The sequence below is a fragment of the Trichoplusia ni genome, chromosome 10 (genome assembly GCF_003590095.1).
Source record: "Trichoplusia ni isolate ovarian cell line Hi5 chromosome 10, tn1, whole genome shotgun sequence".
NCBI classification, from domain to species: domain Eukaryota; kingdom Metazoa; phylum Arthropoda; class Insecta; order Lepidoptera; family Noctuidae; genus Trichoplusia; species Trichoplusia ni.
The window spans coordinates 11319947-11337035 of NC_039487.1; the positions used below are offsets into that span (position 1 = coordinate 11319947).

The 17089-nt window shown below is 38.5% G+C and overlaps 4 protein-coding genes across 5 annotated transcripts; 2 read left to right on the forward strand and 2 right to left on the reverse strand.

Moving 5' to 3' along the window:
• Window positions 1-70: 70 nt before the first annotated feature.
• Window positions 71-2827, forward strand: LOC113498031 (probable cytosolic oligopeptidase A). Its single transcript, XM_026877913.1, has 2 exons — window positions 71-243; window positions 564-2827. Exons 1-2 carry the CDS (start codon window positions 152-154, stop codon window positions 2635-2637), a joined length of 2166 nt encoding a protein of 721 aa, XP_026733714.1. The 5' UTR covers window positions 71-151; the 3' UTR covers window positions 2638-2827.
• Window positions 2828-2956: 129 nt separating this feature from the next.
• On the reverse strand, window positions 2957-5039 carry LOC113498038 (dynein assembly factor 4, axonemal-like). Its single transcript, XM_026877926.1, has 3 exons — window positions 3947-5039; window positions 3526-3725; window positions 2957-3277 (listed from the first exon to the last, which is right to left on the reverse strand). Exons 1-3 carry the CDS (start codon window positions 4956-4958, stop codon window positions 3044-3046), a joined length of 1446 nt encoding a protein of 481 aa, XP_026733727.1. The 5' UTR covers window positions 4959-5039; the 3' UTR covers window positions 2957-3043.
• Window positions 5040-5065: 26 nt separating this feature from the next.
• LOC113498045 (phosphotriesterase-related protein) lies at window positions 5066-10167 on the forward strand. 2 transcript variants are annotated; one of them, XM_026877936.1, is made up of 6 exons: window positions 5074-5271; window positions 6187-6438; window positions 7315-7572; window positions 7913-8077; window positions 9019-9236; window positions 9915-10167. In XM_026877936.1, the coding sequence occupies exons 1-6, from the start codon at window positions 5250-5252 to the stop codon at window positions 10050-10052; spliced, it is 1053 nt and encodes a 350-aa protein (XP_026733737.1). In that variant the 5' UTR covers window positions 5074-5249; the 3' UTR covers window positions 10053-10167. The 2 variants fall into 2 exon arrangements, with proteins under 2 accessions (XP_026733738.1, XP_026733737.1); XM_026877937.1 differs by lacking the exons at window positions 9019-9236; window positions 9915-10167 and adding an exon at window positions 8679-8885 and having other exon boundaries at window positions 5066-5271; window positions 7913-8097.
• On the reverse strand, window positions 10162-17088 carry LOC113498043 (zinc finger CCCH domain-containing protein 15 homolog). Its single transcript, XM_026877933.1, has 7 exons — window positions 16818-17088; window positions 16263-16464; window positions 15540-15640; window positions 14769-14900; window positions 12771-13037; window positions 12192-12413; window positions 10162-10930 (listed from the first exon to the last, which is right to left on the reverse strand). Exons 1-7 carry the CDS (start codon window positions 16899-16901, stop codon window positions 10730-10732), a joined length of 1209 nt encoding a protein of 402 aa, XP_026733734.1. The 5' UTR covers window positions 16902-17088; the 3' UTR covers window positions 10162-10729.
• Window position 17089: the final 1 nt, after the last annotated feature.

Here is a 17089-nt window from a genome sequence, read left to right on the forward strand (position 1 = left end):
TAATAGACAAACGCAAGAACCAAGAGCGTTTGTCTTTGTCTATGACCAATCAATGAAAGAAATAGAGTCAGCTGTCAAAATTCAATGTGCGGCTTTTAGATTATGAAATAAATATTAATTTGATGAAATAAACTTTATTAACTGTTTAAATATGGCATTATCATTTTTTCGTAGCAATGTTATTGCAAGAAATGTCAAACGTCAACTTTATCAGAATAAACGAAACGCTGGATATGTTGTCCTGTAAGTAACATTGATTTTAGCTTTATCTTATGCTCTAAGCTTCTTGTTTTTATTGGATTAACTTTATTGAACTTTAAATTTAACAATTTAAAATAAGAACTCTCGTCTTTTCATGTATCGTGGTTATTTTCACGATTTATGTTTTTTTGCACCCTCACCGATATTTATTATGTTTATCCTAATAGATAGCTTGCAATTTACGTAACATTTACTATACTAATATAACCTTAGTTATTGACCCTCGTTATCTAATTAATAAGTATAAATCACAAAATAATCTTTCAATGTTTGTTAATGAAGGTAAATGTATTTGTTTTCAGGATTCCTGAGATCGGCGAGGATGCCGAGAACACTCTGCTCTCTGATAACGGCTTGCCAGAGTTCAATGACATTTCAATCGAGAAGTGCATTGCGACAATCAGCAAACAAAGCTTGGAATATGAAAATGGAGTCAAGCAGATTGAGCAAACTTCAGCCAACTGTAAAAATGCCTTTGAAGAAGTATTCAAGCCATTGGAAAAGCTTGATTCACAGCTGGAACTGACTTGGGGTTTGGCTAAGACATTATACCTTGGCAACAGCTCACTAATGCCAACCAAGTCATACATACAAATACATGAAAGAGCACACAAGGCACGCTCCACTAAATTCAACAGTATTCCTATTTTCCAAGCCGCCATTACTGAAAAGAATCGCCTCAAAAAGCTGACTGATGAAGAACAAAGGCTTCTTGATAAGTATATATTAGAAGGAAAACTCAATGGTTTAGATGTTAAGGGTATGAAAAGAGACAGATTAAGTAATATACTTTCAGGTTTGCAGAAAGAGAGGCAGATGTTCAGAGACAAAGTGAATATTGCTAATAAGGTTTTCACAAGTACCATAAAAGATGGCAGTGTAATGAGGGAATTCCCAGATACATTAGTCCATTCAATGGCCATGGGTGCGGACCCCAATAAAGGCCCCTGGAAGGTTACATTGCAGCCACATATCTATGAGCCTTTCATGCAATACTGCCCCAACAGACAGCTGCGATGGAATGCGTGGCAGGCCCATGTACAGAGATGCTCCAGCTATGTAAATAAGGAAATAGAAACTGCCTCAAATCTGGAGAATGTCCGAAGTCTACGAAGAGAACAAGCAATTATCCTGGGTTATGAAACATATGCAGACATGAGCATGGAAACCAAAATGGCTGGATCAGTAGAAAATGTAAATAATGTGCTTGACAGCTTATTGGAGAGTGCCAGATCCATGCAGGATGTTGAACTTGAGTTACTACACAGGTATGCGCAGGAACGAGGGTTTGATGACAAACTAGAGCACTGGGATATACCTTACTGGCAACGAAAACAGAAATGGTCACTATATGGGTTTGATGAAGACAAAATAAGGGAGTACTTCCCACTCCCAAAAGTTATCAATAGCCTCTTCAATCTCTGTAGCACTCTGTTTAATATCCAAATTGTTGAGCGTGCAGGCATCAACACATGGCACAAAGATGTAAAATTCTATGATGTGTTTGACGAATCTGGTAATACACCAATTGCCAACTTTTATTTTGACCCTTATGCGCGCCAGGACCAAAAAATACGTATATATGATGATGCTGGCTGGCACATAGCTATGAGAAATAAATGCAAATCTTCTGAAACCACTCCACTGTCTGCATTAATATTCAACTTCCAAGCACCTTCTGATGGCAAACAATCTTTACTATCCTTCAATGAGGTTAGCATTCTTTTCCAGAGATTTGGACATTCACTTCGACATTTACTAACCAAAGCAAACTATTCCGAGGTAGCTGGACTGTCTAATGTGGAATGGGATGCAGCTGAAGTCTGTGGTCAAGTGATGACCCACTGGCTGTATGACCCACACACTATCACTGCTCTAAGTGGACATTATATTACAGACGAGACCCTGCCAGACGATATTATCAAGAACCTGCAAAACATCAGAGGTCACATGTCAGGGTATAACCTGTGCAAAGAATTGTATCTATCCAAACTTGACTTAGAATTTCACACAAAGACAGCATTTTGGAGGGACATAGTGAGGGAATTGTGGCCAAAATATCATGCATTACCATTTGACAAGTACGATTCCCACCCTCTTTCCTTTACAAAGATTGTGTCTGAGGAATGGGGAAGCGCGTACTACTGCCGCTTGTGGTCGAGAATGATTGCGGCTGACATTTACAGTGCATTTGAAGAAGCGAGGAAAGGCGATCAAGATATTATTGCAGTAGGCAAGAGGTACAGGGATACATTCCTGGCTGTGGGCGGCAGCTGCCATCCCAGCGAGGTGTTCCGAAGATTCCGAGGAAGGGACCCCTCCCCACACGCTTTGCTTAAAAATCTTGGTCTGCCCAAAAAAGTTATTGAAGAATAGAAGTAGTGTCCAGTTATGTATTATAATTTTATAATAATAATGTTTTCGTTTTAAGATTTGTCTTTGTTATTATTAAATTAATTAGGTATTTTCTTCTTCCTAATGTATTTATAACTCATTGCCGTCGTCGAGGTGAACAGGATTATAGGTAAAAGGTACTACATGAAACTAATACATACTTTAAAATTAAGATAGTAGGTATCTTATTTTTCCCCATACCATAATAAATAAAATAACTATCGAACTATGTCGAGGTAATTCTGCCTCTGGTGTTTAAAATGTACTTAGGAAATTATGAAGAAATGACCAGAAACATATATTCAGCTGTTATACTATTATATTATGAGAAAAGTGATGAAGTTTTTTTTCTTTTTCTTTCCATGGTAATTCTCCTGCTAACAAGCATTCAATCAGAATCCGGGTTTTGTTCCCATGCCTTCTCCATGTCATAAATATCTTTTTTGATGGTTGCGTCGTCTGGCAGCAGTTTGCCGGCCGCTTTCATTTCGTCTATTGCCTTGTTGAGGTAACCAAGTCGGGCGAGGGCCGCCGCGCGCCGTGCCATGCATTTCGCTCTGCTGCGCCGGTTGCTCTCGCAAGGTGGTTTCATCAGATCCAAAGCTGTTGAGCAGTCGTTCAACTGAAACAGAAGGACACTGTCTTATGTGGCTTTTTAATAATATATTAAACCTTCATTTGAGCATCTACTAATATTTAACATTATTATATTATCTTCCTACGCAAAGTTGTTTGAAATGCATCTTGCTGAATCTCTTAGGTACTTTTGCTGACTTAATTTAGGAATAGTTGGTAAATAATTCGATTTAGAATTAATAAGAATTATTTTATCGACACTCTAACCTAAATTCAACAGCAATATTAACATACACATTTATTAAAGTTTCCCAACGCGAAGTGCGTGGCTGATCTATTTGCGAACAGACTGGGCAGCTTGTCAGACAGTGTGATGCCGTGCGTGTATGCGCTTATGGCTCCTAGGAAGTTCCCGCTCCGGAAGAACTCGTCGCCTTTCTCTTTGCACCATTGCGGATCCTGTTCTTCTGGCCTGAGGTCCTCGGAAACGAAACCTAAAATTATCCTTTAATTAATGAATTATACATAAAGTTTTCGATAGAACCCCCTTTAGATATATACCCAATATACAACTTTCAATAAAAGGCTCCGTTCGTTCCATCCCGAAACGAAAATTATTCATCCCACAAAAAATATTGGTATTTCGAGAAGTCGATTTTCCCAGAGGATTCCTAAGTGATTCAATTAATCTAAGAGGAATAAAGATATTTCATACCAGTAGCTCGCCTAGCTAACGTGATATTCTTGAGCCAGGCTTGTTCTTCCTCCGCCGTGGACTCCCTGCTAGGTGTAGGAAATGTTCTCGGAGTATGTTTTATTTCCAATTCCATTGTCTGTCTCAACCTTGGTAGCACTCTCTTGGCTGTTTCCTGCTTTTTCTTCTCGACGTACTCAGATTTAACCGGCGTTTTAATTGGTTTTCTTGGAGTTGTATAACTCTGGTGGATTTCTTTTGGCACTATGCTTGATTCTAAAGGAGGAACATCTTCCTTTTTGTCAGTTTCTTCGTCTGAAGGGGGTAACTCTACGATTTCCACACCTCTACGCTCCAGTGGCGGAGCTGTTATCGCTTTTGGTGCTGTGCCCTTCTGCTCATCGTTAGTACCAACTCTCCACTCCTCTAATGCATCCATAGCTTTTTTTCTCTCCGCATCACGCCGAGAGTCCATCAGGTTATGTTGTTTATTGTCTATTTCCATAGCCTGCTGCACTGCGAACCTATCCAATTGACTTTTTTTTACTTTTTTGTCCTCAGACTCTTGCTTAGCTTCCTCCTGGCACCTTTCTAGGACTTCTTGTCTTATTTCATGCTTCTCTGCTTTAGTCAAATCCTTTTGTAAACTATCCCATGTAATGTCTTCATACTTGACTAAATCTAAAGTTATCAAGTCATCGTTCACGATGCATTTACTTTTTTTAATGTTTACATCGTGGAGCAGAAATACTTCAAACAAAAATGGGCTAAAATTAGCTTTGATATACTTGTCCGTCGGAAACAAATCGACTTTTTCATGGCTTACGGGATTTAAGGGTATTCTTATATGCACGACATTATTTGTTTGCGACCACGTGTAATCCTTCACAATTATAGGCATATTGCTGAAGTATAACACAACGATTAAAAAGAATCTAGTTGTGTCAGTAATGCCGCTAGACATACTGTTATCGTCGCTATAGTAACAGATGAGCTTGAATTTGGCGCGCATGACAACAAATATTTTTAACATATGGCAGCACTGTTTAAAGGAAGTCCCTATCTGTAGATTTATTTGACCTCGTTCTTCATTTAGCAACCAATTATATGGCAGCGTCAGGCAGCGTGGACATATTAAGTGGTTAAAAACAACACTATCTAAACAGTCAACTGTTTACAACGTTTTAGTATTATCAGTGCTTCTCGTATGTTTGTTCGTGATAAAAACATTAAATAGAGAGCTTCACAACAGTCACTGAGTACATTCTGATATACTGTAAACAACAGTCTTGAATATCACATTCATACAGTTCTCTTCTAAAAAATGACTTCAAGAGTGCAAACCGGTAGGTACCTTTATATTATTTAACTACTAACGAATAAGTTGCGAAAATCTTTTTATGTTGCAAAATCAGTTAGAATAAATACATATTGTGAAAAAAAAACTGTTGGTGGAATGGAAGGATTTTACAAATATAACTATTTTATTATTAAATGATGTAACGGTTTACTCACGCGTATTTATCGGGGTAGCTCGACTGGTTTCGGACCAACCGGAGTCCAGACGCGGCGGGATCGCGAGTCGAACTGATTACCTATTATAAAAATATAACTATTTTGATTTTGAATTTCACACCTGTAATCCCAGATCCGATTTTCATGAATGTTTCAAACTAGCTGCTGAACGCGTGCCCGCCCACTATAAAACAAAAATGATCCCTTGGGAACAAAATTGGAATAGGAACTATCCTATGTCCTTTAGTCATGGTTATAAACAGAACTGTTACTTCTGTTGGCTACCGTCGAAGCAGTACTTCAGAATAGGTACCAACTTAGACCAGCCTAGTAGCAACTGGCTGAAAAAACCGAGCGAAACGATTAGCTGACTATGTCAGTTAATAGTTTCCATTGGGTCACACCGAACTTGGTAAGTGTTTCGGTGGTTTTCGTTGGTTTCATGGTAGACCCTGGGTAACTAGCTTACAGGGGTTTCATTTAAAAGAACTATCTATGTACCAAGATTCGTCTATATCCGAACTTTAGCGTCGATAATATTAGTACGATGTTACAATCATAAGAATAAGTAGATAGTTGTTACACATTACTTTGACTGACACTGACTAAGTTTTTACATTTCCATTTTAATTAAATTTTTCATGCTTTATACAACATATAATGGTGTGGCAATTATTTTTGTGATTAGCTCAATAAACCAACAGAAAGTGCGGCTCTCAATATCGCTGAATCGCTCTCCTTTTCAGTGCTAGGCGCAATCAAACCGTCCGAGTTAGGAGTCACGCTTACACACGAGCACCTTTCGATGAACTTCGAGCATTTCTACAGGAAGCCCCCGGAAACACTGGTAGACTTTTTCCAGACCAAACCTACTTTGGAAAACGTTGGCTACATCAGACAATATCCCTACAGCTCTAGACACAACTTAATTCTCGACGATGAAGAGGCCAATATAGCTGTTTTAGATGATGTCAAGGCATACAAGAAATTCGGTGGAGGTCAGTATTTAAAATTGTGGAAAATTTCAAAATTTTGTAGTGTGTAAAGTAACCTGTATGATAAATCGTCTTTAGCAGAATTTCAAAGACGCAAAGCTGCATTGCAATGATTAATAGGTACTCTTTCCATGTAACACTATCCCATCACCAACTTTCTCATCAAACGAAGCTAAGAACACTCTTGATTTAGTCAAAGTTTATATTTGCAGACATTCGATTATAAACCCCTACTTTCACCCCCGAAACTTAACGGCCTGACCGTTTTTTATCAAATATTTCTTAAAAAACTCGTTCGGGATCTGTGCTGACACAGACTGACAAACAGAAAGCACGTCAAACACACAACTTCTCTTTTTGTGTTTGCGGTTAAAAATCAAAATCCAAGCAGCGAACCTTAAATAGTAGAACTGTTTAGTGAATTAAGTAGGTACATACATCAATTTTGGGCGAATTTTTTATATTTAACCTTTTCAAAGCTCGAACACACGTTATATTGAAACAAAGACTACCGGCACGGTGCAAAATATTTTTTCATAACTTGATGTAATTAACATACATTTCCAGCAGCTCTTATTTAGGTATAATTTTATCGGTCTCAGGCAGACATCGCACTCACTTTAAAAGAGGTAATTATTAACATGTATTTAACATTAAATTTCTTTCATTCCGTTCCAGTTGACTACCTCTCTATAAAATCATTTGCTAATAATATTATGTATAACTAGAATTAGGATACGTAAAAAACGAATATGTATAAAAAGGGGTGACTCAGGAGATCTGTCATACAGGTTCCGAAAATGCGGCAAAAAAGTTAAAATAAATTTGCGTAACACTGTACATTTATGAGAGAAATAAACTATATTATTATTATTCCAGGTGCGATCGTAGAAAATACTACGAAGGGTCTTGATAGAGACATAAAATTCTATGAGGAGGTCGCCCAGTCGTGTGGCGTGCACGTTATTGCCGGTACGGGGCACTACATCGAGGACGTGCAGCCCGACAATTACCTTCATTACTCCACTGAGGATATCTACAACCGTATGATGGGCGAGTTGACTGAAGGATTCCCAGAGGAACCACAAATTAAAGCTGGATTCATGGGGGAGATTGCTAGCGTCTGGCCTATAAGGGGTAAAGAATTACTATCCTTACTAAAATTATAAATGTGAAAGTGTCGATGTTTTGGATGTTTGTTACCCAATCACGCAAAAACGGCTAAACGGATTTGGATGAAATTTGGCATGCATATAGTATACCATTGACATAGAAAAGAAAATAGGCTACTTTTTATACCGATTTTTGAAACAGTTCTCGAGGGGAAATTGAAAAGGTTTGTGAAAAGTATAAGATCAGTAAGGGTATGTATTTTTAACGGGGACCACCTAACGCTGAACGTGCAGAACTGCACGCAGACGGAGTCGCGGACAACAGCTAGTAATCAATACTTGTAACTTACGGCCGTATCTTGCAGAGTTTGAGCGAAGAGCGATCCGCGCGGCGGGAGAATTGCAGCCGCAGGTGGGCTGCGGAGTCAGCTTTCACCCTCACAGAAACCCAGAAGCACCCTTCGAGATCATTCGCCTGTATTGCGAGGCTGGCGGGTCGGCAGACAAGGTGGTTATGTCACACTTGGATCGTAAGCATGATTTTACTCATATACGTAGTTTGCTTGTCGTTTCCCCATTATGTCAGTGTTCAACGGCAAACAGTGAATATGAGCAAACTGCACATCATATTCTGTGGGAGTGTGGTCTATGGCAAGACGAACGTAACATCTTATTAAATAGTTTGCAGCCGACATCCGGTGTTGTCTACTATGAGGACCTTGTTGCAACCAGAGCAAATTTCCGTGCTTTCAGACGTTTCTGCCATACCTATTATTGGAATCAAAATAACAGCTCCTAAATTATAGGACCCATTAAACTGTAAATTTATATCCGTGGTGCCTGATAACTGAGCCTAACTCAGTTGTCAATCTCTTTTCTTTGCTAAAACTAGCTATTTCTTCTTTTGTCTCCCGCTTGCTATGGAGGGAAGTGGAACATTTTTTCCTACTCCTCCTCTTTACTATTTCTGATTAATTTCGTTGCGGGTTCCAAGGCAGTTAATTGTTCCCCCTGGGACACACCGAACTTAAGTGTTTCGGTGGTTTTCGTTGGTTTCATTGTAGATCCTGGCTTACAGGAGTTGCAATGACGGGCATGTGTGGCGGGCTAGTCCCATAAAAAAAAAAAAAAATACGTAGTTTGCATGTTCAAGAAAAACTTTCAAAGAAAAAACATTATATATTCAGCAAAAAAAAAAAACAATTCGTCCTCTTCAATTTTGTAAGTTTTAATTACCTATGTGTGGCTGTGGACCATTACCTTTTTTTTTTAAGAAAACTCTTAATTTCCTCGGATTATTACGCGGCGTCGGCAATATTTTGAAATAAATTATTATCATCATAATTTCACCGCCGCGGCTTTTTTATTCGTCCTTTTTTCTGCCTCATAATTTTTGTATAAGTTAGATAATTTTAGAGTAAAAAAAATATAACTAACTTTTGCTTCTTTTCTGCATTATTCCCACATGTAGGCACGCTTCTATCGAACGATGTTCTGTTGGAATTTGCAAATCTCGGGACCTACTGCCAGCTCGACCTGTTTGGTGTGGAAGTTTCTTACTACCAGCTGAACGTGGCCACTGACATGATAAACGACGCGCAAAGAATCGATAAAATCAAGTGTCTGATCGACCAAGGGTTCGAAGACAGAATACTGATGTCTCATGACATCCATACCAAACACAGGCTGGTAAGAATATTGTTATCTACATTCTTTTACAGATGATGTATTTCTATTGCCGCTACAATAACAAATGTTAAAATCAAGTACCTAAGTTGGTACAGTCATAAATTGCGATGGGTGATCATTTTCTTTTGTATATTTATTTCTACAGAAACTTGTTTCTTCAAACCGATTTTACCATTGTTACTTATTATTTGAAAATCAAAAGGATCTACAAGAGTACACTATCAAATTAAAACAGTTTCAACTTTTCCATGTTTTGTCACCGTTCAAACCTTCTCTAAACTTCCACAAATATTTCAAGACTAAAATAAGCCATATCGGTTCAGCCGTTCTCGAGTTTTAGCGAGATTCACGAACGATAATTCATTTATATACGATAAATATATATTTAATATGCATATACCTTTTATAGAAGATCTTTATTTTTAGATTTTTATATATACATTTATGGATTGACTTTAATTTTAATCATACATACAGTATTTGATCAAGACCAAGACGGTCCAAATCTTGGATTGCTTTACTCATCACGACATTAGAGGATGCCATTTTTAACTTCCTTCGTATTTCCATTACACTTAAATAAATGTTCATTAAACTTGTTTTCTGGGATCTTGAGTGTATTATACCTAACATAAACTGCTTGAAAATTATGTTTTCAACCCAATCTTATTATTCCAGATCAACTTCGGCGGTCACGGTTATTCGCACATCTTGAACAATGTGTTGCCAAAAATGAAATCTAAGGGTATACCTCAAAGTGTTATAGACAAAATTACTGTTGGAAATCCTGCTAATTGGTTATCTATTAAGGAATAATGTTCACTATTCTTGAAGAATTAAGTTTTTTTTTGTTTGAATTAAATGCCAGGGCAAAGGCTGAAAACATGTTTAAGTTTATTTTTTATTAGAAATAAAACAATGAGAATTAAAATATGTTATTTTATTTACAAATACGTTACTATATTTAGGATATAAACATTTGGATGATACATCTGGACATTGTGTATGGGTTGCATCTCTTATGCGATGAATTCAAGCGCCGAATTTTTTGATAATTTATATCGTAATATTTAACGATTATTAAGATAAGTAGGTTGCACATTAATCATTATCTTTCAAGATATTTTGCTATCAATAAATATAATGATAACTATGTAGGCTACAGCAAGTTGAAATTCAATTTTCTTTTCAATTTACGTACTTGTCACACATTTTAATAAATTAATCCTCTTGTTTTAAATTTCGGTAAAGGGTAGAAAAAATGATCTTCATGTCGTCAATTGAAAAATGAGTTCATAATGCGAGTGGAAACCAAAGTACACAGTATTGAGTAGACACTCATATTACAGCCAATTCAACTTGGTACGTCTGATGAGAAGAAAAGAGTTAGAGCGAGATGCACGACGTTAGGCTTGTAGGATAGAGACGGGGGATTGCTGCAGTTCTCTGTAGTACCAAGTTATTAGTGGCTGTAAACAAGTAATTAAAAAATCCTAATCCTCTAGATCGAGGTTCTGAAGTTCTTCGTCTAAATCCTCGTCGAGGAAGAGGTTCTCGTTGATGGGGACGGCGGCGTCCTGGTCCCCGGCGGGCGAGGCCGGGTCCGCGGCCTCGCCGCCGCCCGCGCCGTTCTCCAGCCCGTGGCTCAGCTGCTGCAATCTGTCTTCTGTTGCCTTCGTACCTGTGTCGTCCGCCTGTTCAACGTTACAAGAACGCTTTAGACACTTTCTTACGAAAACTGTTTAATGTATATGAAAACATAAAAAGTGTCACCGTTCAATTTAATTATAGGGTTAATATACAGTTAAGTCGGTTCGTGTATAGAGAGTTAGCCTATTGCTTGCAGCATAAAATATCACTATTTGTTTTTATTATAATTATAGCGAAGTGGTGAAAAAATTGTTTGTCATACTTAGCTGTAATCTATTAAAATCACTTAATTAATATTTTTAAGGGCAAGATACTGCTGTCCAGTATTTCATCTTAAAAAACTATGTCCCGTTTAGAATGTCTGTCTGAACTATGTCCTGAATAATAATCGTGATTAAGGAATCCGGTCGGGTTCGACTCTTCCATGAATAAACGAGAGTAAACTTTTGTAACATTTGTAAGAATCGACCTTAATAAAGTTACCCTAAATATCTGTGTCATTGCGCGACGGCATTTGTGTGATACACGAATGCTTGTTCTGAGTTTGGGTGTCATTGAGCATGTGATTTATAAATAATTAATATTCTATAACTATCACACAACCCTGTCTAGTCTCAAACTAAGCAAGATTTTAATACTAAACAACTGATAAACATACATTTCTAAATACATACCTACATAATGTAGATATATTATATCCCGGCAAAGAAACAATGATTGTGCTTATCACACAATCACTTGTCCTGGGTGGGAATTGAATCCATGACCTCAGGTAGAGCAGTCAAGGCTACACTAACTATAAGACCAGAAGGTCGTCAAATTATTGTGAAGCCTCCGCAACACAAGGTTGAATTTTCTTATGTTTGATATCACAGGTTAAGCTACGCTTTGTATCCGTAGACGGGTGACCATCTTTGTCATTACAAGTTTCTTAGTGTTTCGGAAGGCACGTTAAATTGTGGGTCCCGGCTGTTATTACTACATCTTCGACAGTCGTTACAGGTAGTCAAAAGCATGAGTCTGATAACCAGTCCAACCAAGGGGTATCGTGTTACCCAGGTAACGCAGGTAACTGGGTTAGGAGGTTAGATAGGCAGTCGCTCCTAGTAAAACACTGGTACTAAGCTGGTTTATCAGGTTAGACTGGAAGGCGACTCCAATATAGTTGGGAAGGCTAGGCCATTTTTTATGAACGACTCCCGCACTAAGGTATGTGATCCATGTGCCGCGGGGTTTTTACAAACATACAAATGACATGCACAATGACACCCAACGAATGATGAACGTTAGCGTAGGGCTGCAGACCTCGCTGGCCTCCATGCCGACGAGGTCGAGCGTGAGCTCCTTGTAGTGGTCGGGGTCGGGGTCCTGCTGGCCGTAGTGCGCCAGGTCCACGGCGTCGTCGTCCTCGTCGGCGGCCAGCGCCAGCGCGGGGTCGAAGGAGAACATCTCGCGCCCCGACAGCCCCACGGCGCGCCCCGCGCGGAAGTCGCTGCGCCGCTGCTCCTCCGCCGCCACCGCCAGCTCCTGCCGCAACATACGGTACATTCAGATCATGCATGTGTTGCTTAAGGCTAAAGCAAAACTGCGGACAACATCACATTCATTGTTCCCAACACAAAGTAGGTTGCTAAAGCACTTTGGATATGGAATTCAGATACAATAAGGGTACCACACCCAGCCAGACCCGGGGCAATGTAGAAATGTGAATTTTACATTGACCCGACCTTGAAACCGGTACGTACGACATACGACCACGGAGGTCGTCAACCATTATTTTCTTGACGAGAGTTCTCTTTTTCACCTTGTTATTAATTTAAGGTGATGTGTGTTACGCATTTTAACGATTAAAACTTAGTCTATATATTTAACAGTTGCACAAACCTGTTTCTCCTTGATCTTCTTCTTCTTCCAAGCGAGGAAGGTTTCCAACGTGATTTTCGTCTGGTTCGGCCCGAGCGCAGCCCTCTCCCTCTCTATTAAATCGACCAGGGAAATCTCATTCTTCTTCTCTTCCAATTTCTTTTTATCTCGTTTGAGTACGAAGCCTGGCGGCAGAGCATGTCGGTATATGCACTTGGATCCCGACGGACATTCCCAGAACCAACCGTATTTAGATTTTTCGACAGCTTCAAGGAAATGTCTGCAAATCTGTGGAAATAAGTTTAAAGAAACCTTATTCTCAATAAAAACACAATACATGTCGCTTACTTGAGAACTTAATATTTTATTATTTATTTTTCCTTTTGTAAAACTCCTTAATAATAACTTTTGGGGTGTGTGTATGAGTGATGTTGTTTGTGTGTGTGTAAGTGTGTGTGAGCGTGTCTGGTGTGGTTGTAATCTCGGTGTGTGTGTGTGTGTGTGTGTGTGTGTTTAGTTATGCGGATAACTGTGGAAGGTTTTGCAATTTCCGTGGCACTGTAGGGATATTTTTTTTTTATTTCATCCAACACATTAAAACACATTAATTTTGCAGATATCTGATTTGTAAGTAAATATTGGCTAATCTGATTTTTGACTGCGTTAAATGAGTATAGTTTTCTTATATGTGATGGTATAAGTAATAAGTAATCCTTACATATTATAAAACAAAGTCCCCCGCCGCGTCTGTCTGTCTGTCTGTCTGTCTGTTCGCGATAAACTAGAAAAGTACTGAACGGATTTTTATGCGGTTTTCAACGATAGATAGAGCAATTCTTGAGGAAGGTTTTAGTGTATAATAAGTTTAGGTTTTGTGTAAACTGACGATATTACAGCGATATTAGTTAAACATGTCGGAAAAAATTAAGCCATTCGAGAGCTTTCATCGAGAACGCTGCCAAAACCTTTTGAGTTACAACAAAACAATGTATGGCGGGTTTGTACCTCTTTAATAGATCTACAAAAAAGTCCGCGGTGGTATATGTCTATCTTCCAAGGATAACCCACAATAACCATTTTTATGTGTTTTCTTAATACAGTAAAATTATTGGTTACTTACGAACCTCTTTTTAACAATACAGTATTAATCCTTATCCAAATAAATAAGTTAGATATATTATGCATGTAATGTAGAACAAAATTGCCTTTTACACTACGCCAAAAATGTTAATAGGTAATGAGTTATCGTAATATTAAAATCTCCGCGCGAGAAATTAAAAATCGATGAAACGTAGCGAAGATATCGTTGGCATCTATATACTAATTGTACTATATATATACTAATTACTATGTATATACTATGTATATACTAATTGTTTGTTTGATTGTTTGTTTGAACGCGCTAATCTCAGGAACTACTGGTTCAAATTGAAAAAATATTTTTGTGTTGAATATACCATTAATCGTGGGAGGTTTTAGGCTATATATCATCACGCTGCGACCAATAGGAGCGAAGAAAAAGCCATAACTTATATCTTCTAACCACGCAGACGAAGTCGCGGGCAACAGCTAGTAACTAATATTTTCTAACCACGCGGACGAAGTCGCGGGCAACAGCTAGTAATACATAAAGCTGAAGAGCTCGTGGCTAAGCTATAACCGCATAAGTGAATCGATCACAGGTTAAGCTATGCTTGACGCGGTTGGTGACCGCAGACGGGTGACCATCTTTGTCATTACGAGTTCCTCCGTGTTTCGGAAGGCACGTTAAATTGTGGGTCCCGGCTGTTATTCTTACATCTTTGACAGTCGTTACAGGTAGGTAGAAGCTTGAAAAGTCTGACAGCCAGTCTAGCCAAGGGGTATTGTGTCGCCCAGGTAAGTGGGTTGAGAAGGTCTGATAGGCAGTCGCTCCTTGTAAAACACTGGTACTTAGCTGAAACCGGTTAGACTGGTAGCCGACCCCAACATAGTTGGGACAAGGCTACTGGCTAGGCCGATGATGATATAATTACTTACAATGTCAGTGGTGGGCCTCTGCTTTTCCTCCTCATGTTTCTTCTGAACTACTTCTTTCAGTTTGTCCTCGTCCCAATTATCCATAGTATCTTCATCGTCACGCATGTCCACGTACAGAGAACGTTTTTCAGCCTGAAAGTTCATACAATGTACTTAGACATATAGAATGCACAAATATTCCTTTTTTTTGGATGTTAGAAATTTAAAGGCTGGTATCTCTAATGTCAGAGTAAAGGTTATTAAATGATGTAACGGTTTACTCACGCGTATTTATCGGGGTAGCCCGACTAGTTTCATTTTTAATCATGAGCAGACGCGGCGGGTTCCCGCCGCGTCTGCTCATGATTAAGGACTCCGATTGGGTCCGAAACTAGTCGGGCTACCCCGATAAATACGCGTGATTAAACCGTTACGTCATTTAATAATGAATCAGTCTCACGATAGTTATTATAAAAATCAGAGTAAAGATAATTACTAAACTAAAATTAACAGTTTTCATAGGATGGAGTCATAGAGAAAAGATAGATATAAAATTAGAAATATGCACACAAAAAAAACGACGCCCGCGGTAAGGTATTTTATCCTTGTGTCGCGGGGGTTTTACAAACATACAAATCACATGCACAAAGAGACCCAGACTCAGAACAAGCATTCGTGGATCACAGAAATACTTGTACTACGCGGGGATCAAACCCGCGACACGTGGCGTGTGTTTGGTGTGGTGACCTCAACCACTCGGATTAAGATAAGTCTATTTTTTTTAAATCTCACCTTTCTCTCCAGTGTCAAGTCATGAGAAAACTTGCACTTATCACCCTTTGTACATTGACCTTGTTTAAAGAAAGCGCATACCACTGACTTGGGGTCAGTACCTGGGTAGAATGAAAATATAATTATATAGATATACAAGTAAACCAGATCTTAAGCTAACATTACAAACATTAATAACAATTTACAATGTTACTATAATATTTTATTTTTTAAAAGAGTGACTAATGGAGTTTCTTGCTGTTTCTTCTCCATATGAATGACACTTTGCAACCGTGCAACTAGAGCCATCACCTTAACGTTTTGAAAGTGCCTGGAAAACGGCCTACTTGAAATAAAAACTTTTGATTTTGAGTGGTGACTCTGCAACTGTAACATTTTAAAATTGCCCAGAAAGAACCTATTTGAAATAAAAACTTTTGATTTTGATAAGGCATTGGGCATTATTTTTTATATAAAAATGAATTGCCATTCATTATTCATTATCTCAAGATTTATTTGAGAACGGCTGACCTGATTTGGCTTATTTTAGTCTTGAAATATTTGTGAAAGTAAAGGGAAGAATGTACATGTTTGCCATGTCCTTACTGTCATGTCAACATTTGCAATATGACATTATACCCCAGATCAGGATTAAATTGTAATAAACATAAACAAAATAGGCAACAGGGCTTCCTCTGTTTGAAGTTGGTTAATAAATCACAAGTAATTGAGTTCTTATCATACCCTTCTCAACTTTTTGTGTTTGGACAGGTTTGAACAGCATCGCCAGTTCCTTCTGCTCCTTCATTTTGGCCTCTTTCTCCTTTTTCTTGTCATCCATAGGCTTGGCAGGGTGGATGCCTCCACTCTTCACCTGTTTCTCAACTTGTTGAATAAATTTCTGCTGCTTCGCTCCCTTCTTGTTTTTCAAACCGAAGGTCTTGTCCTGAAATTGATAGATAAAGGGTTACACTGACTGGTCTGTGTTTTTTGATTACACATAATTGACTTCTTAAAATAAAAAATAGACCAACTGGAGAAATACCTATGCAATGTAGTGTTTTCAAATACATCTCATAATCTCAGAGTAAAATTGAATAATGGAGTTGAAATCAAAGTTGAAATCATTAGATGTCTCTGTTATGAGAACTAAGTCCATGCAATATTCAGTTTAGCTTAAGTAACCTGTCCTACATATGGATATGTCAGGTCCAAACCACCGTGTTCACTTATTAGCTAAGTTTCTTTGGTTATCCCTAGCTGCCGCATATATTGTGGAATGAAGCCTTCTTTACCTACCTCAATAACCTTCTCTTTCTTCTTCTGCTCAGTCTTTTTGCTGCCGCCGCCACCGCCACCAGCACTAGGTTTTTTCGGCGGCATGGTTATGTAGTTTCACGAAACTTGAAATTAAACCAAGACCTGCTATTATATTGCTACTTAAACTAAATTCTGCAAAATTAAAGGTTTGTTACCAAGAATATTGGGTTTTTCGACCATTAAAAAGGTATGTGCGAAAAGGTAAATATCCTTCCACGGTGCACAGCACAGATGTGAATCGTGCAAAAATT